This window comes from Aureobasidium pullulans (genome assembly GCF_000721785.1).
Source record: "Aureobasidium pullulans EXF-150 unplaced genomic scaffold scaffold_5, whole genome shotgun sequence".
NCBI classification, from domain to species: Eukaryota; Fungi; Ascomycota; class Dothideomycetes; order Dothideales; family Saccotheciaceae; genus Aureobasidium; species Aureobasidium pullulans.
Window position 1 is genome coordinate 974,970 of NW_021941025.1, and position 26,207 is coordinate 1,001,176.

General features: G+C 50.3%; 10 protein-coding genes across 10 annotated transcripts; 4 read left to right on the forward strand and 6 right to left on the reverse strand.

Annotated features, from left to right (window-relative positions):
- Window positions 1-164: 164 nt before the first annotated feature.
- Window positions 165-707, forward strand: M438DRAFT_269336 (uncharacterized protein; the record flags this gene model as incomplete). The annotated part of the gene is made up of 2 exons (XM_029900319.1): window positions 165-192; window positions 253-707. 2 exons carry the CDS (start codon window positions 165-167, stop codon window positions 705-707), a joined length of 483 nt encoding a protein of 160 aa, XP_029762799.1.
- A 1,273-nt stretch (window positions 708-1,980) lies between these two features.
- M438DRAFT_353721 (cysteine proteinase) lies at window positions 1,981-5,255 on the reverse strand (the record flags this gene model as incomplete). The annotated part of the gene is made up of 3 exons (XM_029906898.1): window positions 1,981-2,797; window positions 2,851-3,894; window positions 3,943-5,255. 3 exons carry the CDS (start codon window positions 5,253-5,255, stop codon window positions 1,981-1,983), a joined length of 3,174 nt encoding a protein of 1,057 aa, XP_029762800.1.
- M438DRAFT_344040 (uncharacterized protein) lies at window positions 5,242-6,484 on the reverse strand. The gene is made up of 6 exons (XM_029905127.1): window positions 6,130-6,484; window positions 6,008-6,069; window positions 5,875-5,952; window positions 5,743-5,820; window positions 5,514-5,692; window positions 5,242-5,439 (listed from the first exon to the last, which is right to left on the reverse strand). Exons 1-5 carry the CDS (start codon window positions 6,208-6,210, stop codon window positions 5,620-5,622), a joined length of 372 nt encoding a protein of 123 aa, XP_029762801.1. The 5' UTR covers window positions 6,211-6,484; the 3' UTR covers window positions 5,242-5,439; window positions 5,514-5,619.
- A 1,028-nt stretch (window positions 6,485-7,512) lies between these two features.
- Window positions 7,513-8,585, forward strand: M438DRAFT_269817 (uncharacterized protein; the record flags this gene model as incomplete). The annotated part of the gene is made up of 3 exons (XM_029900347.1): window positions 7,513-7,773; window positions 7,857-8,405; window positions 8,460-8,585. 3 exons carry the CDS (start codon window positions 7,513-7,515, stop codon window positions 8,583-8,585), a joined length of 936 nt encoding a protein of 311 aa, XP_029762802.1.
- A 1,001-nt stretch (window positions 8,586-9,586) lies between these two features.
- M438DRAFT_179720 (uncharacterized protein) lies at window positions 9,587-11,233 on the reverse strand. Its single transcript, XM_029899180.1, has 3 exons — window positions 10,699-11,233; window positions 9,660-10,637; window positions 9,587-9,611 (listed from the first exon to the last, which is right to left on the reverse strand). Exons 1-2 carry the CDS (start codon window positions 10,854-10,856, stop codon window positions 9,740-9,742), a joined length of 1,056 nt encoding a protein of 351 aa, XP_029762803.1. The 5' UTR covers window positions 10,857-11,233; the 3' UTR covers window positions 9,587-9,611; window positions 9,660-9,739.
- Window positions 11,234-13,820: 2,587 nt separating this feature from the next.
- M438DRAFT_269532 (uncharacterized protein) lies at window positions 13,821-15,279 on the forward strand (the record flags this gene model as incomplete). The annotated part of the gene is made up of 3 exons (XM_029900332.1): window positions 13,821-13,868; window positions 14,072-14,433; window positions 14,484-15,279. The coding sequence occupies 3 exons, from the start codon at window positions 13,821-13,823 to the stop codon at window positions 15,277-15,279; spliced, it is 1,206 nt and encodes a 401-aa protein (XP_029762804.1).
- A 771-nt stretch (window positions 15,280-16,050) lies between these two features.
- Window positions 16,051-17,292, reverse strand: M438DRAFT_344044 (uncharacterized protein). Its single transcript, XM_029905128.1, has 2 exons — window positions 16,943-17,292; window positions 16,051-16,875 (listed from the first exon to the last, which is right to left on the reverse strand). The coding sequence occupies exons 1-2, from the start codon at window positions 16,953-16,955 to the stop codon at window positions 16,379-16,381; spliced, it is 510 nt and encodes a 169-aa protein (XP_029762805.1). The 5' UTR covers window positions 16,956-17,292; the 3' UTR covers window positions 16,051-16,378.
- A 929-nt stretch (window positions 17,293-18,221) lies between these two features.
- On the reverse strand, window positions 18,222-18,981 carry M438DRAFT_344045 (uncharacterized protein). The gene has a single exon (XM_029905129.1). It carries the CDS (start codon window positions 18,812-18,814, stop codon window positions 18,542-18,544), a length of 273 nt encoding a protein of 90 aa, XP_029762806.1. The 5' UTR covers window positions 18,815-18,981; the 3' UTR covers window positions 18,222-18,541.
- A 3,274-nt stretch (window positions 18,982-22,255) lies between these two features.
- Window positions 22,256-23,182, reverse strand: M438DRAFT_353726 (uncharacterized protein; the record flags this gene model as incomplete). Its single annotated transcript, XM_029906899.1, has 3 exons — window positions 22,256-22,332; window positions 22,444-23,072; window positions 23,148-23,182. 3 exons carry the CDS (start codon window positions 23,180-23,182, stop codon window positions 22,256-22,258), a joined length of 741 nt encoding a protein of 246 aa, XP_029762807.1.
- Window positions 23,183-23,452: 270 nt separating this feature from the next.
- Window positions 23,453-25,744, forward strand: M438DRAFT_344047 (uncharacterized protein). The gene has a single exon (XM_029905130.1). The coding sequence runs from the start codon at window positions 23,568-23,570 to the stop codon at window positions 25,479-25,481; it is 1,914 nt and encodes a 637-aa protein (XP_029762808.1). The 5' UTR covers window positions 23,453-23,567; the 3' UTR covers window positions 25,482-25,744.
- The last annotated feature ends 463 nt before the right edge of the window (window positions 25,745-26,207 follow it).

Sequence of the window (26,207 nt, forward strand, 5' to 3'; positions counted from 1 at the left end):
TAGGTGCATCTTCCCACATTCTCTCATCAATCGCAACCCACTTTACACATCAATCCGAATCTCTCAAGTCAAGCGCAATGACGGACACTTTCACTGAGACTGAAGAAGACTATTCCGTTTGGGATTACTCCTTTGCCGATCGCATCAAGCGCGCCCAGACCAGCATGGGTTCCCGTACCGCCTTCTTCTATGGTAATAAATCCCACATGTGCCTGCTGTTAGTCCGAGAGCCAGTGACCAACATCTAACTAGGTACATTAATGGCCAAGGAAGTCCTCTTCCAAGTCATCTTCGGCACCTCCACAGTCAGCAAATACAACATCCAGACCGTCACCCAGACCCCCGCCATCCTCCACAACCACAAGCGTTCTCGCGTCCAGCACTGCGACTACCCCGGCGTTATCCCCAGTGAAGGTCACTCTGTCCGCGGCACCTATGTCACTGGCCTCACCGATGGCGACATCTACCGTCTCGACATGTTCGAAGGCAGCCAGTACGAACTCAAGACCGTCCGCGTGCGTCTGCTCAAGACAGAAGGAGATGAAGCCACAGGAGAAGGCAATGTTGAAGGTGAAGAGATGGAAACTCAGACATACATCTGGATCGATGATAAGGAGCGTCTTGAGGACAAAGAGTGGGACTATGCTACATTCAGAAAGGAAAAGCTGCACAGATGGGCTGGCGGCGAGCCTGAAGGTGAGTTCTAAACGCTCCACTTGGATCATAAATCAGAGCTGAAAATACGCAGAGCAAGGCTGGGACGACGATGTCAAGACTGACGAGAACATCGACCCTACCGGAGGCAGAGGAGGCAACGGCCACATCGCCCAGAAACTCGCAGAAGAGCACGAGAAGCTCAAGCAAGAGTCCGGCAATGAGGGTGAGCCTCTCAAGAGTGCTGTTTAGCGAATGACCATTACGAAGTAGGACTTGAAAGCAGGACATGAAAGCAGGACATGAAAACATGATGATACACAAGATGCACTAGATTACAGAAACCATGACTCCCACCACCTTTGTCTTCCTCCCTATTCCCCTATCAAAATGCACAATTGAATTCATAAACCTCAATCTGTCCACTGAGAGCTCAATATTGTGATTCCATCTCACTGCTCCCTGCTCCCCTGCTCCCCTGTACCCTTCCCAAACACCCACGTAAAAATGCACAATTGAATTCAACCTCCCATGGAGTCCGGTGAGAGCCACCTTCCACCAACTTCAACCATCATCTCACCGGACAAATCGCCCCGTCCACAAAGCCTTCTGCATGTTGATAGAAATCAAAGAAGGTCTCCCTGACGGAGGGATGCTATAAGATAAGGATGGAGTACAGTGACCTGGCATGCTGCTCCTGTGACATAGACCCGACCATTTCCGTTCGCTGGGTAACAATGTTCGCTATCTCTTTAATCAGTGACAGGGAAACTGTAGTGGTAGAAATGCACAACGTTTTTGAGCATACTGTACTCATATGTTTGAGAGAGGTGCAAAGGTATAGATATGTATAGTGGCCCAAAGGACTTTGATACATGTTTTCGGTGCTTCCATGCTTCATATATGTCCGTCGTGCGGTGCTGCATACATCCAAAGCGAGTATACCAATCATATACAGTGTGGAAATCTATGAAAATTGCCACGAGCCCGGTTTTTTTCGTCGCATCCGCCCGTCTCATTGTACCTTCCCACTCCCTCGCCATACATATATATCACGGAATGACAGCACGACCGATCGATTTCGAGAGCGTCACGACTCTGCGACTACAAGGATTAGCAGTCGACGTTACGTGCCCGAGGCGTTTCGTGTTAGGGACCCGAGTACACACGATATGAGAGTAGAAAAGTTATATTTGTGTTTTGCAGCAAAAGTAATCCCAGCTTTGGGTGTGAGGAGCAAAGATATATGTAATTTCCATGAGGTCCAAAAAATAAGTAGACGACGTTTCGTCCATGCTTGCTTACGCATTACTACCGTGATAGGTCCTATTCCTCAATCTCCTCTACCTGGCCGGCTTCCCGGATGGCCTGGTTGAGCTCGTCGATGAACGATGGCCCTGATCTGATGTTGCTGGGCTGATTGTTGCTGCGGCTATCGAAGTCATGTTGAGTATGACTATGGCTGCCGCGACTGCTGGGTGCAGTGCTCGTGCTGTCGTAATTACCACGTTCGAACGCTGGATTGAACAACATATCCTCATCAGCATCGCGGTCGCTTGTTGCTGGTGTCTTACCAGTCGACGGCGGAACAGGAGGACTTGATTTCTGCGTCTGTATCTGCTTCGGCCGCGGCTTCATGGGCGAGCTCTGAACCATTCTGGAGTTGTCGTATGCCGCTGGAGGTTTCATGGGTGAACTCATCTGCGCAGGAGTGACAGCTGCGCTCTTGGTCTCGCTGTTTCGCTTCGCTGCCATCTTCGCAAGGTGAGTCTCTTTCTTCTTTCGCTTCTTCTCAAGAGTCTGCTCTTCGTGAAGCTTGATGAGTCTTTCTCGAATCTCTGCTCTTTTCTTCGAAGGGTCGAAGTCGGCAAAATCGTTGTTGTGATCAAGCTCTCGAGACATGACCTTACGGGCGAACCCATGAGGATCGCGGAGGAAAGCCTCCATATACCCAATCAGGTAAACACCACAATCACAAAAGTTCGTCTGCTGGGGGAGGCCGCGAGCCGTCATGCCTTTGAGTTCGGTGTACTCGAATTCCAGACCTCGCTTTTCACGGCCTTCGTGAACAGCGTATTGCTTGAGATTTCTGATCTCTTGGGGATGGGAGCCGCCCAGAGAATCAAGCAGGAGAAGCGCGGGACTATTTTTGGTTAGTTCTCGTGCACTGGATAAATGTTAGGTGTCAGAACGTACGTGGCCGGGTCTATCTTCTGTGGTGGGGGACCCTGTTTTTTCACTCTGCGTTGTGTTGCCTTCAACTTGCTAGCAGCGGGGAGTTCCCCCTCTTGATCCTGAGATGCATCTAAAGAGATGCGTTTTACTCCCTGCGAGAGATCGATGTCCTTGGGCTCTTGTGGGGATTCTGGAATCTCAATCTCATTTTGCACTGTTGATTGAGACTGCGCGGGCTCCTGAGCAGTTAACGATGACTCGGACTCGGGTTTCTCTTCTTGATCGTTCTCCAGCCCGTCCAATGAAAGTTTGCGTTCCAGTTGATCGAGATTGCAGATGATGACCAAAAACCAGTGGAATTGTGTGTTGATTGGTACAGCAACAAAAGGCAGGCTGAATAGATCCTTGGTTCTTGTCCATCTACTGACAGCCTCGTAGTTGAACCCCTTCTTCCCCGTTCCCAGAGTGGTGAGACGTTCGTAGAAAAAGCTGTTGAAGATGTGTGCTTTGTCCTTTAGCTCTGGGTTGTTTTCCTCCATGTCTCGCAGACAGAATGAGATGAGGTTGTCGTTGAGCAGCTCTCCGTCATCCAGGCGCGCAATGTCTTCAGCATCCACCGTAGTCCTGTTTGTTCCAGTGAAAGGATAGGTTAAAGGTCCGTCCCAATCAGGGATGCCATTTACGTGGGTCCATCTAACAAGCTCTGGCTCTGAGGGTTGTGCGGCCTTGCCACCAACTTTGGTCTGTAGTCGTTGACTGCTTCTAGTAGTTGTGACTCGCTCGGCGCGGGGTGTTGGTGGTGGCAATGAATAGTCCACAGCATTGTCCGTAGCAGGTCGATTGGTGAATTCCGATCTCATTCGAGTCTTTCTTGGTGTCGGCGATCGATCATCGGACTCGGGAAGCAGAGTAGCCTTCTGCATGGCTATGTTACGCTCTCGCTCGGTCATAGGCTTGGAGACTATGCCTTGGCGAAGTTTCATGGCTTGCAACTTCGGATGATCTGTGTCACTGACTGGGGTGAGGAACGTTTCAGTAGAATCACGAGCGTTTTCAAATTGACGCCTGTAAGATTGTTAGCGTTGAAGGTCGAAAGAGGACGAAGATGCTTACTCATCGTATTGCTTGACGTTGCATTTCTCGTTCATGTGCTTGATGGCCTCTATGAACCTGTCAAGGTCTTTTGCGTTGGCGAGTGCCAGCCATATCCGACCGGCTGTTGCGTTTCCGATGGCTCCGATCAAAATGATACCGTTTGAGCTCTCGACACTGCAGATGACTCTATGTGCGTGTTGACTTCCTAGCTGAATCATCCTTGCATCGCTGTGAAGGTTTTCCTCGTTCTGAGTAAACTGAATGATCTTGTATCGATAGGAGTAAAGAAGGTGCACGTTCTTCCAATTACCACCCTTCATCCGAAGGTATGATAGAGGAATGTCGATGGCTCCAGGGCCTGCAGCCTTTTCCCGGCCGCCAGCGAAGAACTCTGAAGCAATTATATGATCTGGAGATGGTGACCGCTTGGCACGACCAGACCTTCGCGCTGACTTTGAAGCGGCGGGTTCTCGAGATAACTCGTCTTCGCTTGACTCTACATCAACTTGTCGAGGTTGGACTAAACGAGTGGTGTTCGATGTTGACTGCATCTTTTCCCTGATTTTTGCTTGATTCTGTTGCGGCGTCGGGGATGCTCCTCGATCTCTCACAAAGCTCTCACCCATACGCGGAGACAAGTTGCGTTTCACTGGTGTCGCGACAGAGGCCTTGCGCGGCTGTACCAGGATCTCGACGTGGTCTAGCGTTAGTGCGGATTTCCTCTTCTCCTCTGCCCTGTGGTTTCTATGAAACGCACTGTCGACTTCGATGGTATCTCGGGTGTTGTTGGAGCGGACTTGGTTCGAGGTAATCTGAGCTGCGTTCGGAAGAGGCATCTGTCTGGTGGCTACCTTGCGGGCTGATCGAGGTGTGGCAGTCTGTTCGCCGACGATTTGAAGGTCATCGTCGTCTTCTACGGTGACTGGATCGTCATCGGTGCCGTGGAAGAAAGGCGAGCTTGCTTGCGTTGCACTAGCCTTGGACTTGCGCGCTTTCTTCCTGTTCACATTCAGGACCCCGTACACATTCCGGGACTCGTTGTGCTGGAAAGCGTTGGATCGCTGACTGGAAGCCTCCTGGCTTTGACTGTTGAGACTTGTGATGCTTGACTGTCTTCCGAATGTGGCCGATGGTTGTTCCTGTACGCTGCGGTTGAAAAAGTCTTCGTCGGATTCGCCGTGGCTTGTCTTTTGGCGTTTAATGGACGGCTCTTCAACGTTCATCCCACGAGAGCTGTATGTCGATAGAGAACTTGCACCCGGGCCTGCTCGATTCAGGGTGTTTGCTGGCTTGATCTTACTGCCTAAGGGCTTTCTTCTTGTGTTGTTCATGCTGATCCAATCTTCCTTGGGCACGTGGATGGGATTGGAATCTTCTGTTTGGCTGGAGGGTGTCAGTCGTCGCGGCTCTCGGGTAACAGTCGGAGTCGCGTACGGATATGTTCCTGGAAACAGTCTGATTTCATCGGCACTTGGCTTCCTGCCTTGGTTTGTGGCTCGCTGGCTGCTCTGAAAGCTATTGAAACACAAGTCAGATCATGTAGTTCGACGGGTGCCCGGGTATTCGAGTCTGCTCGCGAAGGGACTTGCCTCTCTCCAGCAGTCAATCGTGTGCGTGACTGTGCAGTTCGACGCCGTTGTTCCAAGTGCCTGGGATATGATAAGATAACGTGGCTCGACGGGGACCCGGGACGGCCTACTCTGTTGGCGAAAGGCCTCTTCTTTGGCTAGCACTTGGTTGTCCGGCTCTGGGCTCTCCTTCTGGGCGACTAGAAGACTATCAGATGGTGCATGTCCGGGAGAAGTGGATGTGGCATACTCTATCGGTGATGCGACAGGTTCTTGGTGAGGACTGGGTTGGTTGTGCGCTTGTCTGGCTCGTGGGCGTTCCTCTGGGCTGACAAGATATGGTCAGATTCTGTGCAGCTCTCTTCCTCCAAATGTGGCATACTGTCTCGGGGACGCGATTCGTCTTGGATCGGTATCGTATTGCGTGCGTGCACGTTTGTATCGGGGCTGGCTGTCTGGGCTGTCGAAACTTTGTCAGATTGCGCGGGTCGACAAGATTATCGGGGGTGATCTACCTCGTTGGCGAAAGTTGATGTGTCGAATGTGTGTTGGTGTCTTCGCTTTCATGAGCATCGCCCTGTTCGACGTTCGAGTCAGCATTCATGCCGTCACTTCACTGACGTCCATATCATCCCACCTTGGTGTTCGAGTCGTTGCCGATAAGTGTGCTGATGGTTCGCTTGAACCCTCCCCCGATGGATTTAACAAGTCCCTCCATCGAGCATAGTGCTAGACAAGGACATGTGTATACAGTTGTCGCAGAGAATCTTGTCGGGAAAGCGCTGTGTCTGTGACTGCCCGCACTGGCAAACTTTTGGCGTCGTCGTGGATCAATCTAATGTGCCCGAAGCTGCAATTTCGCCTTCGACTTCTTTGTTTGAGCTTGATGATCGACTTGTGATTGATGCTATCTGTTTGTGTACTCTTCGAAGTGAGCACATGTTCCTTCTCCAATTTCACACATATCTCGACATCGCTACTCGTACCTTCGTTGTTTCCTTTGGTATCTTCCGACACCTCGGGCCGTTGCTATCCAGATGCGGAAGTTGTTGATCTTCACTAGTCATGTGCAAAGCAGTCGATGGCATGGAATGACTCGGATGCGACTGGAAGCAACAAGAATGGCTCAACTTTGCGACAACAAGTACCAGAGTCTCATGAGATATATTCGACGTGTATAAGGTCACCTGAAGATCAAGTCAATCTCTACTTATATTCAAGAGTTTATGCCTCATCGAGAATGTGGTCTTCGGGACATTCAGCTGGATTCATCTACCACTACGTCATAGGCTCTTCTTCGAGGTCAAGGACTCGGGGAGTCTCACAACGGTGTGCGGTACAATAGACAGAGTCGAAAACAACTATTGCTTCAAAAAGGCAGCTTGGCAAGAACAAACCTCGTGAGGTGTAGCGACTGTGCTCGGAGGACCCAATAATTCCGACATTGACTGAAAGCCATGACAAGTGTCAGTATCCGAAGGCAACCCGGGCTATCTCGTCGCGATCGGAAACAATTGCACACAGAGTCCCCGACTACATATCGATCCGAATGGGTCTCTCGCGAGTCGCATCTAGGGATACCAGCACTACTATGCTAATTCATACTTGCGATTCGAAGCAGTCACAAGGGTACGTGCAAGAAAATTGCAAGGCATGGGTCGAAGTGGTTTTCGAGTCTATGATCGACAGCCGAGCAAGCCGACGCTTCGTGGTTTGTTCCACTCAAAGCCGTTTCTTCAGACCCGTGGCAGTCAAACGAATCAAACCCTCAGCCACGTCGGGTCTCACACTTGTCGGTGCTCCTTCCTTGCCAGGCACGTGGAGACTGTCATTGGCTGCAGCAGGAACCTCCGAGCACGTCTTTCCTCGAGAAAGCGTCATACGCCTGGTCAATTCACCTTCCCATCGTTCTTCCCGTCCATCTCGACGCCGTATGGCGATATAAGATGCAAACTACTTCCTCTTGATTATGTCTCGTTTCGCGAAGATTTCATTGATCGTTTTACTATCGCTATCAATCATGCTCGCCACACTATGGCTTCTGGCGGCCCCCTTCGCTCTTGGCCAGTCAGACATTCCTCTATCCCAGCCAATTCAGGGTGTCCTTGCTACGAACAACAATGACCTATATACATACCCAACAGATTTCACTCAAGGCATTATGCCCAAGACCGTACATTCTCACAACGATTATTGGAGACCCAAGCCATTTTACAGCGCTCTCTCGAATGGAGTAATCTCAGTCGAAGCTGATGTTTGGTTATATAATGGCACGCTATATGTAAGTAATTGTTGATGAGATCCAATTGCCTGCATAGCAGCAATCGTCTCATACTTCTGCGAACGCCTACTCATACATCTCAGGTTGGCCATGAGCAATCTGCACTTACACACGCCCGCACTTTTGACTCTCTTTATATTCAACCCATTCTTTCTGTTCTCAAGAAGCAGAACCCCAGCTCTCCTGTCGTAACTGCACCTACGAAGAATGGCGTCTTCGATACGGACGCTGGCCAAACTCTCTACCTTTGGGTCGACGTAAAGACCGATGGTCCTTCTACCTGGCCCTACGTCGTCCGTGCGCTCGAACCTCTTCGCGCTGGTGGCTGGCTTACCAAGTACAACGGAACCGGAATTACCAATGGCACTGTTACAGTCATCGGAACTGGTAACACTCCCAGGGCACAAGTCGAGAGCCTGAATGAGCGTGACTACTTCTTCGATGGACCCTTGTCGACCTTGAATGGCACGGCAAACACCAACATTACTCAATTCCTTAGCCCTATTGCCAGCACCAGTTTCAAGGCTTCATTCGGATGGCCTAGGGACGGCAAGCTCAATGAAACTGCATTGGCCAAGCTGCGCGGACAGATTGCGTCTGCCAGTGCGAGAGGCATTGGCACACGTTATTGGGTAAGTCATGCTCATCTTGTCGTACTTGAAAATCACACTGACATCTCTGCTCAGGAAACTCCCAACTGGCCTATTGGTAACAGAAATGCCATTTGGCGTCTGCTTTACAACGAGGGTGCCACACTCATCAATGCAGACGATCTTGCGGGAATTGCCAACTTCTGGGATGGAGATCTGTAAAACATAGGTAGAATTGATATATCGAGCATCTATTAACTTCATATCGCCTTGGACATGGAACTGAAATCTAGCGTTTGTGATTTGGTCTTGTAGCCTCAAGCGCAAGCACGACACATCACGTGATGATCATACAAGTCGCAGTGGTTTAGTGGTAAAATTCGTGCTTGCCATGCACGAGCCCCGTGTTCGATTCACGGCTGCGACATCTTCTTTTGCCTTTTTGCTACCACGTTATTAGCGGCTGCACGTGTTTGCTCTGCTTGTATATGAATCATATCGATCATCAAAACTTCTCAACCGGAAGAACACAATAAGTTACCCGGCATCCCATGCATAAGCAGGCAAGAGTTGGGCATGTCAAAGATCAATCACTAGACAATTATTGGTCTATCGATCCTCTATTGGCTGCAGAGATGTATGACATTGTGAACTAGCAGAGATGCGTTATTACTCGTTTATCATCGATTTCACCGGGGCACCAATAGCATGGTAGACGGCACTCTGTTTTCGTTCAGGACCGAGTTGCCATGTAAAGCTCATCCAAAGCACAGCTAGCACAGGGAGGATGGCCAAGCATACTTCGTTATGGGAACCAGAGGGCGGAGACAAACGAAACTCCAAAAAGCCCCTGTCTTCTTTCGCCACAACAACACTACACAAAGATACACAACCATCGTGAAATGGCAACAACGACGGCCCAGCTCCATTGAATTGTGCTGTCGGATTATAATATATTTATCCGCCCATACTTGATATCTCTGGTTTGAGGCCAGAAGTCCTGCTTTTGACTTCTTCGTGTTTGATATGTGCTGTGTTGGGATGTACTTGATGTTGGGATTTTCCCCTTCTCCTTCTTCTTCTTCTTGAATTTCCCTCCTCGATTTGTATCGGCGGCATGTTGCTGTTCTTGATGACCTCCAGGGTGACAGTCTAATGAATATTCGCCGATACTTCCATGTTGTGCTTTGATTGTAAATGTTGTTTCGATGGATGCTAAGCTTACGAAGGGAGGTGATTTACGCACTCCTTCTGCTGTTAGCGGAGGGCAGATGAGTCGATGCTGTTAATGCTTACGGGTGCTGTTTGTCTTGATGCTACGCAGAATTATACCGTGCCTTCATTGTCTATGCGACAGAGAACGTTCTCGATGCGACTTAGAGATTGCCTCCCTTCCAGTCGCGGCGGTTGCGAAGAGCTCTAGCGATAGGGTTCGTCTGTACGATAGCACCACCACAGTCATCACAGAGAACCTTGTCTGGATCAATGCTCTTGGAATGACGACCAAACTCCTTGCCGCAATCGTCGTTGGTGCAAGTCCAGATGTAATCGAACTCCATGTCGTACTTGTGGTAAGTCTCGATCCTGCCAATGCCGCGGTGTCCGAAAGCCTGGGTGCACTTGCGACCCCATGACTCGAACGATGTACCATGGCCATGCTTGTTGCTGATGAAGTTGTCTGCAACGTGATAGAACTCGTGGGCGAGAGTGTTGAGTAGGCGGGTTCTGTTGGTGAGGAACTTCTCGGACAAGCTGATTGTGGCGCTGTATGTCACCACGCCGCGAGTGATCTTTGTGCTAGCATTGCCAGCCTTCTTGGAGTATCTCTTGTTCCAGACGATCTTGATGCCACCAGAAGAGCTTGTCATTCTGCTAAGCTCGCCTCCAGTGATCTCATCATCGAGTTCGCGGAGAAACTTCTTGGCCAGACGAACCTTCTCGGATTGGAAAGCCTTTGTGCGGAGTCCTGCAGTGTATGAGATGTGCCTCACTTCGTCCAGGTCGTCAGGACCGTCGCCATCATCGGAGTCGTCCATGACATCTTTGTCAAGCTGACCACCTGTGTCAGGCTCAATGTCTGTGCCGGGTTGAAGTGCCTTGTCGCCATAGCCTCCCAAGTCCCACACGTCTCCCATGCCGTCCATGTTGAGAAATTGAGGAGAAGAACGAATAAGCGGAGTAGACTTGAGCAGGTTCAAACCAGGAGGTTGTCTGAAGCCTTGCTTCTTCTTGGTGCGCAAGGCTGTGGGGTGGGGAGCACGGCTGCACATGGTTCTGGTCTCGCTTCTGTCAGCAACTTTGTTCGTAGCTCGAGCAGTAAAGGGAACATAACAACCTTGTGATGCAGTATCGGACTGGATAGAAAGGGTAACATAAATAGTGCGGCTTGAGAGGACAAAAGGCTCGAGGTCGATGAATCTTGAAGAGAAGGTAGAGAGTCAGGCAAAAGTGAACTCTTTCAAATCGAGAGAAGCTATGGTTCACCTCGTGCATGAAGGAATTGATGGAACTTGTGGACAACCTCACTCTATTTCTGCTATTGTTCGACTCACATTCTGGATGGTTATGAGTCTCGATCAAGTCATACTCACTTCCTACTTTTGAGCGAGACAATTCTATTGTATCTCGGACAGACTATCGTAAGAGGCGAGGAACATCGACATATCGCTTCACTTCCAAAAGTGAGCATTTTGGAAGAGGATCTGCCGCGCCGCTTTCGACAGAATGCCAGCAAGATTTCCAGGAGGTCATTGTTCACACAGATCTCTTAAGAATCTCCTTCTGAGATGGCGCTGCTAGAATTTGCATGTGTCGAACGTGCATCTCTCGTAGAGAACACTCATGCGATGTCTACCGACGAACCTCGTAACTCAGCAGATTGCGAAGAGACTCCGCTCGCAGAGTGCTAGTCGGGAGCAAACGGCCTAACAAGCTGAGCTCGCTTGACGAAAGATAGGAAGCCGATGCTGAAATCATGACATCGAGAAGTCCGACGCTCTGCTACACGGCGTGACAGCGGAGAACTAGCGACCCGACGACAAACGCCGGTCGTATCTAGCGTCTTCAAGAGACTCTGTTGTATCACGACGGAAGCGTAGTCGTTACGGAGGTCACCTCTAACATTCCCGATGGCCGATGAGAAGTGATGTACCACAGGTACCTCTCACGTGGGATGACACACGATGTTCGCCAGGTTTGTGTGATTCGCCATGTCCTTCTGACGGTTGAAGAATGCGAGTTTGTCCTCTTTAGTATAATGAATGATCATTAGAGCTCCTGGCCCGCTGGAGCGGCCCCTGGCTGCCGAGCGTCCCAGCTGTCTTGAGGCAGCAGGAGTTCTGATTGACTACCCCACTCGTCGCTGCGCCATGCATGCACCCCTCTTTACACTCGACTTTCTTGCAGTGCGCATGCGCGATGATTGATGTGTGGCGTTGCCCAAGCAAAAAGGAATTGATGAAGAGCTTCTGCGTACCTGAACATCCTGTACGGCAAAGAGGCCAAGAAGCAGACAGGGTCATCTGGCAATGCGCCACGATATCGAAAGCAATATCAGATTCAAGCCATGGATTTTGTACTTTTGATTGAAGATTGACTGATCATATTCAGCGTAGGATTCTCCTCGTCTCTTCTCCACTCACACAGTTGATGGCGCTTGCAGTCGAGCTTACTGCCGCTTATCAAATGGCATTGCGTACTATACATGGCGCAAGAGATAAGAGCCACGCGGAGGCATGTCGTCAAGGATGAGCCCGTGCAGCAGAGAGCCGAACAGCCACCGTGCGGCGTGCATGCAAATCAACCGGCGGGAACGACCCAGGGGTGCGACTCGTGAGTGGGATGTCTTTTCGCATGAACAACAGACACACAAGGACGCGCCTCAATGTCCGTCATCCGCAAGCCATTGCGATCTAGAAAGATAATTTGAGGCCAGGCGAGAGCGGGATCTGGCTTCCAGATTGCAAAAGCCGACATCAGGCGAATCGGAACAATTCTGCTGAAGGTGTTGAGCAGGTACAAAATCCAAAGTCACCAGGCCATATCTGGTGGCGCATAACCTGCAGAAACCTGAAGACCCGTGGCTCTGTTGCTGCCGCTGCCGCTAAAAACAACACGAAACTCCAGGGTAAGGTGGGGAAGGGCAAGATATGCGATGTTGACGCTGCTGTTGAAGTGCGAATCATGCAGTCGCGTTCTGCGTGGGATGGCAGCTGAGCTGCGAGCAAGCATTTCGCTTGGCTTCACGCTGTCTCAAGCTTCAATGCACGCGCAGCAAGCACCCTTGTCGATGCGCGAGGGATTCACAGTGTTGCGCGAGAGTCGATCGAGAGCAAGTGGTTCCTGAGGGGAAAGAAACTCCCGACGGTTGAGAGCTTGGTGGAGCCTCGTCCCTCGTCGCGCCCGGCAAGAAACGGAGATTTGGCGAGGGCAAGCCAAACAACTCATCGACACAACTCCGTCCTCACCCTCATGAGTCACGCCGAATGTAAAAGAAATAGTAAAGAAAGATAACACACTTTTTTTGCCAGCCTCCACCTATTCTGTAATCCTCATTGTGATCGCATATTAGAATAGAGGTAGCCGCATCCGCCGCAATCGAGGCTTCCTTTTTCACGTCTCTTTGTTCGTGTCGGCGGTCCCCGACAAGTCACGCAAAAGATCGTCTCTGACATTTCTCAAATCTTTTTTCGCTGTCTACAGGAGCCATCACCATCTTCACCAATCCCACGCTATCGGAGCTTGCGCGCGTGCAGCGATTAATTCAGGCCAATCCGGTGCAAGCAGGAATTCTGCTTCACACCCCCACGTCCTATCGGTTGCGACTTCATCTGGTCACGCATATTGATCCGCTCGATCACGCACATATAATCACCAGCACACCCCCGCGCTTTCGTCAGGTTCCTTGAAAGCATTGACTCGAGCCGCAGGACAGCTTTGCGACATTGGAGGTCGTGACACTCGAAACTTGACTTTTAGACTTGCAGGATCCTCGAACCCGTCGTCTCTTCTATACGAGTACTCCAAGCTAGCAAAGTACCGGACAGCAAGGACCAACTCTCGTGAAGACGTCTTCTTCTCCGCTTTATACCGGTCCGTGTTATATATACCTTGAGCTCCTCCTCTCTATTCTTTGAAATCTCCACGGTCCACGCTTCTTCCCCTCGATCACCTTTACTTCCTTAACTCGGGGACATCCCCAGACTCGCCTTCTACTTGACCTTTGGACTCGGATTATGAACTTCAAAAACGATTATTCTCATTGGCCCGCCGGACAGGAACACATCAACCGCTGAGCCTTTTACTTTGATATCGACATTTTCAACACCATCCACAAACTACGTCAATCGTTGTTTCACACTAACCCTTTGGTCTCGGAAGCTTGCTTCTTCTGTGTACGTCGCAGAGGCAGCAGCAAACCGCTCCACACATCTCGACCCCGCAGTCGGGATTTCCACCATGATGGATCACTCCATGGTACTCCTAAATGCTCAGGTCCAATTTCTGGTACGTAAAAGTCTTGATGTTCCTCGGAAATGCTCACTCTTTTATACGGGACTACTTGCGTTTGGCTCCTCTGTCTGGTTTGGTAGATTCAGGGGTCTATACACATTAGTTTTGAATTCCCGTACAACAGAATGGTCATTTGTTCTTCTTCTCATTGTTGGCCATCCATCTATGCCTGTACTGACCTCGGTCCCCTTGTACAGGAAACCAAACTAGCAATCGTGCACATACCATTACACTTATACCCTCACTTTATCCAGCCTATTCTACGTCTCTTGACGCTGTCGGACAGCACAGATGAGGTGGACGGTCTCCCACGTAGGAAGTGGGCATACCCCAACGCCTTTACCAACATCTCGGTCACGACCATCGAGTGTTCGGTTGTCTGCCCTCGGCCGTTGGTCGACGAGCTGTTCAGACCCTTGATTGAGAGACTGGACGCGAAAGCAAAGCAAGCTGTTATTATCAGCAATGATGATTTTGTCGTCATACAAGTCGGAGGCGAAGGTATGGAAGCCGGACAAAGAGTGCTAGACCTCACTGCACCTCTTGCGCTCGCCGGAATGTGAGTACAACAATCCAACGTTCTCGGGTATCACAAGCTAACAAGCCCAGTTCCATCTTCTTCATCACCAGCTACTACAGTGACTTCGTCCTCGTCCCCTACAACTCAAAATCCACTGTCATCTCTGCCTTGGAAGAACGTGGTTTCGCCTTCGAGCCCATCTCCAACGGCCATGGCGCAAACATGACCAACATCTCCTCACCTCTCCACTCCCACAACCGCAACAGCAGCTCCTCTTCCTCTCTCGACTCTCAACCTCCCGGTACACCCCCTCCAGCCACGGTCGCAGAATGGCAAACCAAGACGTTCAGCACACTGCATCGAAATGACATCTTACCGCTGGTAGACGAGACGTTAGAGCTGAGGACATGTGCAGGCTATCGCAGTGACAGCAACGACGTCCACGATGCAATCATGTTAGGCGTATTCAGATGCCTACTCACAAACCCCCGCTTCATGTCCATCACACTGACCCAGACCGACACCGTCTCCATCACGCTCGACCAACAACTCCTCTCCAACTTCCCCGAGTCCGGCGAAGGCATACTACTTCAAAACGACCAGACTTATTTCGCCATCGTGTTTGATCTGCGCAAGCTCCCTGAGGAAAGTACGGGTATTATTTGCGGTGTTGCTGGCAGGTTACTTGAAAGATTAGGAGATGATGGTGGAGCGGGAGAGGGAGCGGCGTTCAATATGAGTTATTTGTCCACGGCGAGGACGGGTAACGTTATTGTGCAGGAAGATGAGGTGCATGATGCTTTGGAAGCGTTGTTGGAGGAGGAGGCACTGAGTGTGGATAGTCTTCATCGCATGGATGGCATTGATGGTATGAATGGACATTGACAAGGAGCTGGAAGAAATGGTTAACGGCCGATCATGGATTAAAAAGTTCTTGTGTTTATAACTTTTCGCTTCTTTGTTTGTATGTTGGTTGTTGGATGACTCTTTGGATGGTGGTGGTGGTGATAATGAATATACTTTTCGGTTGTCTACTTGTCTTCTATTCTGATCTTTCCAAATCGATTGTGTCTCAGTGCGGTAACTCGTATCATCCAGTGCAGCAACCAGGCGTGGGGACAAATTTGTATCCTCGGATACTGTCACGCCCTGTGGAACTGCCCTTATGCGTCCCTCCCCATCTGTGGTCAACATCGTCTAGAACATGAGATACACCCATTATTCTTGACAGCTGTCCAGAACCTGAGTCGTGCAGTCAAATATCATTGTGCAGAGAAACAGCTATTTTTCAGCATCACATTCGCATGATCTGTAATGTTGCTGACCAGCTCATAAGGCTTCTTGTGATACTTTTTGGGATCTCGACGTGATTTGCGGGAAAAGATTTACATTGTGAGCAATGTAATGAAGAGTAGGCATTGAGTCTCGATGGTGTTGTAAAGTGCGATAAGCAGTCATGGGAAAGCAGAACATTCATCAGGTGAGTCAAGGTAACCATCAAGGGGTCGATAACGATAACGAGTGAGAAGTGGGAAGTGGGAAGTGGGTTTTTGTAGTATTCCGATATCAGTGATGAGTGTTAGAGAGGCAAGACGTTTTGGAGGTTGAGTGATTTGGTCAATGAGAGACAGGGTGTCAGGGGAGTGATGTTGACATGACGAGATTGGGATGATGTAATTTAAGCTGGTGTTTCGTGGTATTATTTAGCTTCGTAATTCATATAGCCATCATGGGTAGGCATTGTCTGCTTCACAGCGTAAGGCCTCCTACTGTATCTGATCTTGCAGCAATGGCAAGTCGCTGACTGGATTGTGCTATGGCTGCTACCATGCTCTAGGATCTAAGTAGAACCATAGCATTGCGTGCTTGGACTGCACTATAGGCCAGCATGCTCTAGCATCATGCTGTTACAGCGCGTATACGATGTCCTGGGCGCAAGAGATGCGTGTCGGAAGAGAAATGTGTCTTTCACAGACACAAATGCTCAACCAAAAGCACGATCCATCTGCGAGCCCATGTCATTGGCAGACTCTTGCGGCCGCAGCGCGTCAGTGTTCTGCTCATCAGCATCCAGCAAACTTGCGCCAGGCTTAGTATCAGGCGGCGGTACCGTCGTCGCAGGCCTCAAGATCTTGGCATCGCTGTCCAACCAGCCAGGAGCTTTCCTTCTCTTCTCTGCCAACTCGCGCTCATCGATGGCTTGTCTCCAATCGTGTATCTTCTTTCTGCTGTCAGAGGCAGCGGTGTCTAGTTGATCGCAGAGGGCTTTGTTTTGGGTGATGATTGTGGAGGGGTGGGCGCGAAAGCCTGTGCCAGAGGTCACGTAGGTAGGAGGTGCGGATGGGTCATCGCTGTCGGTGTTGAGGATGGATGGCGGTAAGGTAGATGGTATACTGGCGTAATTGTGTGGCAAGGTCGGGGCCTTTGGTAGGGTGACGAACGGGGATACCGTCAATGGGACTTGGGCCAATAGTGCGTTCTCTGTTGTCGGCGCACGCTGGTTAGGCGCGCTGGTCGTAGAGTCATCAGGGTCTAGAGAGAGACTTACGTTCCGAGGGCATGATGTCGAGTCGTGACGTCTAGACGTGGATGGCGCCTGTGGAGGTGGGTGTGTATGGCGCTGAGGTTCGGTTTGTGGCTGATGGTATCCGTGCTTGTCGCTGGATGACTCTCTCACAGCCTCACAGGGTCTAAAGGAGGCTTCGGATCCGAGCCGTTTGGGTGCCAACTTCCACCTTGTTGTCGTGTGTCTCGGTGAGCTTGAGTCGCGCAGCCCTCTTGAGTCTTGACCGGAACAGAGATAGCCGCCCCGCACAGCTGCAGATCATGGATGGGACCAACCTCCAAGGGTCGAGCCTTGACCAGAAAAAGCCACCCGTCCGCGTGCGCCTCCTTTGCCGGCCCATGCTCCGGCGAAACAACTTTACTAGCGAAACGGAACTGCTCGTGAAGACGAAACAGTCATGACGACGTGGATGCCTCGTTGAGGAACTTTGCTCGTCAAGGAGACCACTCCGAGAGTCCAGTCTTACACCCGTGACCCGATTGACCGTCTTCGTCAAGCCAATTTCCACCTGTCTGTCACGGAAGCGGCTCCATGTACCACGTAGATGGCGTTGTCTAGGCTGACCTCCTTCTTCCTCCGCAGAGAGGACATCCTGTTGTGCTGTTTGCAGATCTCTCACCACAGCAATTTCCTAGGAGATGCAAACCTGGAGTTTCCGACTTGACTCCCGGCCCTCACGGCCTCGACCCGTGTGCCTTGCATCAACTTCAACAACTTCAGCTGCTGCCGGACGAGGTCAAATCCTGCCGCCCAATCTTTTTGGCTTTTGACTTCTTGCAACGTGTGGTACTCGGCACTTGTCAGAAACTCATCCTCAGTCCTAGAGACACGTTGATTGAAGCCCGGATGAGCAGGTATGGACTTTTGATTCACTCGCTGTCGATCTGCAAGGAACGCGCCGTGAATGGTCGTCAAGTAGGAGGGGAAGGAGAGTGGAGGTGGTGATTGACCTTGGCTGTTCGTGCCGTCTCCGGGGGATTGGCAAGGGTCTGCTTTCGTGGCTTGCAGAGTCTCGCTTCAATCAGCCCCCCATGTTCGCACACCTCAACCATAGATCTGCTGTAAGCCTATCTCACTCACGGTTAAGATCCGCTCTTGCATACAACCGAGGAGTGCCACGACTCTGGCGCCCGGAAAACCTGGCCGGCGACGAAGGAAAGCCAAAAAGACATGGAGGCTGAGCTGTATGAAGATGAAACAAGCCAAGAGCCATGAGAGTCTGTTAGACAAAGAGGCACGGTTGGAAATCATGATCGAAAGTGAGGTGAAGAGAGAATAGTTCATTCAATTCTGAAAATCTTGCGCTGATAGCAAAGACTGGGGCTCCAAATACTCTGAGGATCCGGTCGACTAATATCGACAATGCATGACTTGAAAATGCCAGAGATTATGAACACCAAAACGTCCAACCGGCTGAACGATCATCTAAAACAAAACTCCTGCCTCTATGCGAGACCCGCCATTCCCAATAATACAAAAATCAAACTCCGTTCCATGAAAGTCGTTATGCCAGTCGCGCCGCTACAAGAGACAGTGCGCTGAAGGTAGATGTTGTCGTGACTTGGTCGCAGACCGAAGTGTTTATGATGATGAGGTAGAATCGATGCTCATGCCGGAGGTCTCCTTGCGCAGGCTTGAGATGTCGTGCTCTGGGGGAGAACCGCGACGACGAGCAGATGATGTGGCAAGCTCAAACTGTTGCTTGGTGTGCTCGTGCATCAATCTCTGGTAGGAAAGACGAGCAGAGTCTGGGTCGTTCAGGTCGTAGTGCTGAGGGAACTCATACTGAGGAGCAGTAGGTTCGGAGAAGTCCTCAGCGATGTAGACTTGCTGGATCTCGGATGGAGCGGCCATTGTGAAGATATTGGTTGTTTGGTTTAAAGTCGTTGATAGAAGATGCTTGAAAGATGCTTCGAGTGGAAGTTTGAAGGCTTGAAAGATGTTTGTTGAAGTGGGAATGTGTTGATGGAAGGAGGCTGGACGGAGAGGAAGAACCAGGTTCCTTATATGTCAAAACAGTACAGTGGGAGTGGTTCTTCAGAGTGAGCAGAGACCGAAAGTATGACGGCTAGGCAGAGGATTGGATCAACGTCAGACCCTGCGCCTCTAGACTGTGGTCGTTGGCGCTAAGATCGGCAGCGCAACGGCGCAAGGTCAAAGACGCCCGCAAGCAAAACCAGTCTATTCCCGTGTCCAAGGCTTCGATTAGAGCTTCCCTGTCACGGAGGCGGGAAGCTGCGAGTATCGGAAATTGTTCATTGGATCGTGCCAGCCCGCAATTAGCTCATCGCTCTGTGTGCAACAACGGCCCCGAGGAGGCTAGACCGTGACCAGAGAGGACCCTGTTGATCATGATGTAGCTGGCAAAATTTCCGGCGGTTCATACGGGCAGCTCTCAGACGTCGGGTCTGTCGCTGAGAGGGAGGGAAGAGCAACGACGACGTCGCGTGTCGCTCCTCCTCGGTTGGATGCATCATAACCCTCGCGTTGTTTTTGCTTACGAACTGCTCAACGACTATCCTCCGCATTTACCCTGCGCTGGTGTTTAATTTACCAGATTCCTTTGACCTATGAATTGATGTTGATGTGCTTTCCAGACCTCGCCGAGTCCGCCGTGACCCTTTGGTCGGGACTTCATGAATCGAGATGTACACCGCTGACAAGCATCCGTGACTTCTGTCAGGCACACCGTGAACACACCCGCGCGTCACAGAGTCAGTGAGCCGATACATAAAACCACCACGGGCAGTCGAACCGTCACCGCCGCCGCCGCCACCACCGTTCGCAGGGAGAGACGCCTTGGAGATGCCGAATGACGTAGATTCGGGTCTCATGTCACTCACGCATGGCACGCACAGAGTTGGGGAGTCGGGGCAACGACCTTTCCCAGCCTCGAACTGTCTTTGCGAATTGCTCTCTTCTGACGTCGCTGGAACCATGCTCTCGGAAATTCCTGAAAGATGCAAAGTGGATGCACAGTCTGGCACACTATGATGCTGTTTGCCTCTGTATTACTTTTGTGCTGCACTCCACTGTCTACCTCATCCTCCTATTCAATCTGTGGAGGAGGATTGACATCAGCAGGATGAACAGGACGATCACCTATCTATTTCCTCATTCGGCCACCTTTATAGGTGCAAAGGGTTGGAAGTAGCGAAGTATGGGGCACGCACTGCGTAATACTTCGTCATATCACCCAGTGCTCTGATGAAACCCACTCATTTCTGTAATCGAAGCACGCGAGCCAGTTGATTAGTTCGGAGTCCGTCGAAGCTCACGATCATTGGTCCATCGAAAAAGTAAAGGACTCTCAAGATCAATCACCATCGCTACCTACTTTCGTACCACAAATGGGTATGTTCATCTATTTACATGCTTTTTGGCTGGGCTTATGCATGAGTGTTTCTGACACTTCCAGCCGCATGGATAGGCCGTGTTTAGGGCATCCCGCATCCCTGAGGCCATCAATTCTCAACTGCAGCACCAGGACATAGACGAACTCATCGCATTAATCTGTTGCCAATCTCGAGACCTCGCTCAAGGACTTGCTGATCTAATCTGATTCCTGACACTGAACAAAGGTGACAAGTCTCGTACCGTCGGACAAGGTCGTCATCCCCGTCAATCTGCTCGGTGTTGAGCTACGTATGCGGCTCGAGACCAGACGTCACACACAGCTTCAGGAATCAGAACATGCCCTGGACATCGGAGAAACTCGCTTGTGATGCTTGCCTCACGCTCCTCTCACGAGTTCCTCTGATCCACTGTCCACACATCATCAATCGTCTCACTTTGGCTACGTACACAGAAGTTCCTATCGTTTTCGCACCCATATCCATCGTATCGTCGATTGATTTCTCTTACCAGGTCGCAATCGCAGTCCTTTAGACCATCGAGTACAATCGCAAGCACATCGTTAGATCGATCTTACATCAGCGAATTCTTTTCAAAGGCACACCTTTTCTGCGGACTTGACCCATACCATCGGCATCGCTCGATGCCCCGATGGACGGAGTACTTCCCATACATGAGAGTCCAATTGGCCAGAAAGTAGGGACCTGGCTGCTTCATGATCCTCATTTACGCTAACCAATGCGGTAGCTCATGAAGTCCGCCAAGATTTGTGATAACATAGCTAGTAGGTAGTCTTAGCACTTGCCAAGAGTGCTAAACACCACTACTACCCTACACTTGGCAGTATACTATCGTATCTATGCTAGTTCGGGGCATGCCCGAGATTTTACGTAAATTTTTGCTTGAAATCTTAAAGAGGAAACATCATGAAGTCGGCTCATGATCCCCGCATCATGAGCGGTTTATGAGCTTCATGATCCTCAACAATTGACCCCTACCAGAAAGGGTGAGATTCCAGCCTCCCAAACCGCATACGGGATGTACTCCGACGCCTTTTTTGTCTCGATCACCATCTTGGAGGACATCGGGCTCCTCGTTCATGCCCTTGAAACCTGGGGCATCCTGTCCATCGCCAGCCTGAGGGGGATTTTCCCTGCTCTCCCGTTCATCGTTTCTCCCGTCAGCTCCGTCATCGTGCGTCTCTGCAATCACGTTTCCAAACGGTATGGTATGTTGGATAGAGTTTCACTGTTTCGAAAGCCATGCATTGGTGTGTCACTTGAGGCTTGCATGTTTCCTTGCTTGAGCCTCTTCGTTGAGGACGCCTACTTTTGCTCAGAATAGATGTACCTGCCTACTTGCCGCGCCTATATAACACACTAATTGATTGCGGCTCGTCTACTGACTTGCGGGTCGCAATACACAACCACAATATCGGGATAAACACCACCACCACCGCGTCAGATGGCGGTTGGCAGTGACATTTCAACCATAACCTCATAGTGATGCTCTCCTCATAGAACAACTTGGAAATACCCGTTTCGCCAGATCACCTATGACATTATTTTCTCCGGGAAAAAAAAGCAATAACACATTTTTATGACAATGAACATGATTTCATCCTCTTGACTTTCCAATCCACCCAACACGATGGAGAGCTGGTGGAGTCGACTCCATCGATGCCACTTTTCTGTCTGCGAAAAGAAAACAAGCAGAAATGACGAAGATGGGTCACGAAACTGCGTCATTCGCCACAATGGCGATGATCAATGATCACAAGTTTCTTGTGACTATATTCCCCTGGGTTGACGACGAGAGATACTCTGAGACCGCCCATCCATGACAGAGACAACCTGATGCAGAACCACGGTCAAGTGGTGTAAGATATTTTGGATACATTACGGTGATGATCGTTACGGAGGTGGCGAGTTTGGAGCTGCTTCAAGCCGCCAACAAGAAGATCAACAGAATGATCAAGACGACAATCAGAACAGCGATACAACAGCTGGAGTAGGTGTCTGGAAGAAAGCGCGTCAGCACATGTCACAACAATCGATCTCGTCGACAAAACAGCCAATGATTGGAGTGGAAAAATAGGGAAAAGGAAAAAAAGGGAGGAGAAAACAAACCCTCATTCTTCCTGATGACCCAGCCAATCTTCTTGATGCCATTTTGAAGCTTCCCTCCAACGCGATCGGCGATATTATCGACATCATCGAGCAAATCCGCTTGCTCCTCCAATTCACGTCCCATAGTATCTGCCTGTTGTCGCAGCGTGCCCACAGTCTTGAAGACATCATCCAACGCTTCATCCTGCTCTTGCATAATCTGCTCTTGCCTCTGCTGCTCAAACTGCGCATAATCCCCATCCCCATCCCTCCCATCCTCATCCTCACTATCAAACGCACTCGGATGCGGTAGTGCTTCCTTGCCCTTCCCCTTCCCATGTATCTGTGCCTGCTCCACCGTCTTTTCCAATTCCGCATGCATATCTTCCACCTCCTTGCCTACATCTTCCACTAATGTGCGGCGTCTCTCCACTTCGTCGATTTCGAGGCCATAGCGGTAAGGGTCGTGTTCTACGGCTTTTACGCTGTCGATGAGATCGCGCAGGTCGGCGGATAGGTCTGTGAGTGTGGATTCGAGTTCGGCGCGGGACTCGACGAGTTCTGGGGAGGTCGCTGAGGAGGCTGAGGAGCGGATGCGTATGTAGCTGTTGAAGAGTGGTCGTGTTGTGTTTAGGAGTGATAGCACGTCACTAGATACACACAAGTTAGTGATAAGATCGTTTGCGCAATGGTGTGCAAGAGTGTGAGGGAGGAAGTCAACATACGCTTGCACCTGTAGAAAGGGGTCTTCGGATGCCATGATGGTGTGTTAAGTGTGTGTTGGTGTTGCTAACATGCGGCCCGCCTATGCCGCAATGACAATCTAGCTCATTGTTTGTGACTGAAAAGCAGAAGAGGGAGAAAGGGAGAAGCTGCTTTGCAAGGCTTCCAAGTTGGATGTTGTTTCGTTGAAGTGCTTTCCCCAGGAACAGCTGTGTCGTCGCCGGCAAGGTGTCGGCTTTTAGCCGCGGCGTTTAAACTTTGGGAGCCGCATTTTTGGTGATTTTTCTCCACGTCCATCATTTTTATACATCTGCATATGCCACAGGATAGAGGAGCCAGGAGCTGGAAGATATCCTGAGGAGAGGAAAAGAAGAGGTCTCTCATTATCAACAGAATATCTGAACGTCAAAGTTCACGCGACAATGGGTCCGGAGAGCGCCCTCCCATGCTCGCCAGAGTTTGAGAGCTCGGAGCAATATGTCGATTCTTTACTGGACTTTATCGGATCAAATGAATTATTACACACTCTCTGCGGTGGAGTCCATGTGCTGGACTTCTTCACACGAAAGCCGGATCTCTACACTCTCGTGATAGCTCCAGAATGGCGATCTTTCTTCCGAGCACACGATATAATGGACATCTTGGATTTACTCATGCGAGAGGACTTGCAAATATTTGATCAGAGGCCAGAGTCTTGGAGAGAAGGCCCTGTCCCACCGGAGACTCTATTGCAATACATTAAGCAAATTAGAAAGTTGTCTCTACGACGTGAGCACACTCCCATCAACAGAAAAGACGAGAAAGGATCGAATGGACCAAAGACAACACACACCTTAGCTCGTCAAGTAGCAGTAGGTATGAACGTGAAGAAAATTCACGAAGTCGACAACTTTTGCCGTTACCTGGATAAACTTACAACCGAGATTGCGGAATTGGCAGATCAAGAAATCACACATCTGGTAGACTTTGGAGCAGGTCAGAATTACTTGGGTAGAGCATTGGCCTCAGAACCATACAACAAACATATTATCGCTCTAGAAAGCAAACAACACAACATCGAAGGAGCCAGAAACTGGGACGTGCTTGCCAAACTAGCGCCAAAGCAACAAATCATGAGAAACAAAAAGGAATGGAGGACTCAACGAGACGCCATGGCCGAACAAGGAATCTCTGAAAAGGAGTTTTCAAAACTGGACCTCAAAGGTGAAAGAGGATTCCACGCAGAAGAGCCAACACGGGAAGAAGAGCCTACCCAACAAGCCACCCTCAAGATCTCAAACGAAGGCGTCGGAAGCATTCAATACGTCGAACACTACATCAAAGACGGAGACTTGTCGCGAGTAGTGCCTCAGATCGTCGACCAATCCGTCGTCCGCGAAAAAGTGATCTCCGACCTCACATCCTCCACCTCTGCCCAACCATGCTCGAAACAAATCCCCGACAATTTCGTCGAAGGAAACCTCTCCCTCAACTCCGACATCCGCGCCCTCGACCCAAAACTCCTCGTCATCTCCCTTCACAGCTGCGGCAACCTAGTTCACCACGGCATCCGCTCTCTCCTCCTCAACCCCTCCGTCTCCGCAGTCGCATTAGTAGGATGTTGCTACAACCTCATAACCGAACGCTTAGGCCCAGCAACCTACAAACTGCCCTCCCTCCGCAGCAACCACCCCCGCCTCGACTCAACCTCATCCTCCCACGACCCCCACGGTTTCCCCATGTCCTCACGCCTCTGCAATGCCCAAACCGCCACGGGCAAAGGATTACGCCTAAACATCACAGCCCGCATGATGGCCGTCCAAGCTCCCCAAAACTGGGGCAAGAAAGATTCTGAAAGTTTCTTCAAGCGCCATTTCTACCGTGCTCTGCTGCAAAAGATGTTTATGGATAAAGGTGTTGTGCAACAGCCGCAGGTGGAGGATGTGCAGGGGAATAATGGGAGTCCTCTTGGTTGGTCTGCTGGCGGGGGCACTGCTCCCATCATCTTAGGCTCCTTGCGCAAAAGCTGCTATACTTCTTTCCTAACCTACGTGCGAGGGGCGCTGGAAAAACTTCTCCTCGATCCCATCCGCGGCCCCGATTTCGCTGCCAAAATGTCTGATATCAGCGATGAGGAAATCAGTCGCTATGAACAAGAATTCAAGGAAAGAGGTAAGGAGTTGAGTGTCATGTGGAGTTTGATGGCTTTCAGTGCGGGCGTTATAGAAGCTGCTGTTGTGGTGGATAGATGGTTGTGGCTTAAAGAGCAAGAGGAGGTGAAGGAGGCTTGGGTGGAAGCGGTGTTTGAGTTCAAGCATAGTCCCAGGAACTTGGTGGTGGTGGGTGTGAAGAAGTGAGCACCGATCTAGATTGCGCGACGATGGATTTCTCTGCTTGTATACAATTCGATACTTGATGGCTGTTCTCGACGTATGGGTGTTGTTGTCGAGGAGCAGATTTTGAAAGGATATCTCTGACCGAAGTCCGACTAGTCAGCTGGGCCACCCTGGCTCGTACCTCACTTTCCAACCTCACATCGCAAAGCACATCTACGAACATACAACAGCATTTCCAACCATCGAAAAACCTCTGTAGAAAATTGTACAACCCGTCCTAAGCCGTCTCAGACACTGACTCCTCTCCTCGACAATGTTCCTCTTACAAGATGTAGTTTCTATTATTTCCTGACAAGAAATCTTCCCCACCAGCACCCGTGGAACAAGCAAACATCTGTCTCAGATGTACTATATAGCACTAAATATCACCTTCTAAGCCATATGCCATCCTCTTAGCTTTCGCTGCCCTTAAACACAAGCACCACTAATAAAACCCCCAGGCCAGAGCGGCAGGGCTAGGACTGTTTAGATATGAATATAGCTGTCCAATGAAGTCTAGTCTAGGGTGTTCCACCTATGTATGACCACCACAGGTCCATGTGAAATTTGTCATCATGGGGCTCTCTCGCATCCGCACGATGCGTGGCAATACACCTATCATCGAAAACACATAGCGGGTGTTTGAGACAGCACGATGTTCAAAGAGAGAGAGAGCTCCAGGTGAGAAATTTCTGGACCTGGTTCTGA

Coding starts and splice junctions, on each gene's coding strand:
- M438DRAFT_344040 (XM_029905127.1), bottom strand. CDS start 6,210: ATGGAGGGACTTGTTAAATCCATCGGGGGAGGGTTCAAGCGAACCATC. Junction 6,070..6,129: donor GCAACGACTCGAACACCAAG/GTGGGATGATAT, acceptor AACGTCGAACAG/GGCGATGCTCATGAAAGCGA. Junction 5,693..5,742: donor CCTGTCGCATCACCGATAGA/GTATGCCACATC, acceptor ATAGTCTTCTAG/TCGCCCAGAAGGAGAGCCCA.
- M438DRAFT_179720 (XM_029899180.1), bottom strand. CDS start 10,856: ATGCACGAGGTGAACCATAGCTTCTCTCGATTTGAAAGAGTTCACTTT. Junction 10,638..10,698: donor GTCCGATACTGCATCACAAG/GTTGTTATGTTC, acceptor AAGCGAGACCAG/AACCATGTGCAGCCGTGCTC.
- M438DRAFT_344045 (XM_029905129.1), bottom strand. CDS start 18,814: ATGGCCGCTCCATCCGAGATCCAGCAAGTCTACATCGCTGAGGACTTC.
- M438DRAFT_344047 (XM_029905130.1), top strand. CDS start 23,568: ATGGGTCCGGAGAGCGCCCTCCCATGCTCGCCAGAGTTTGAGAGCTCG.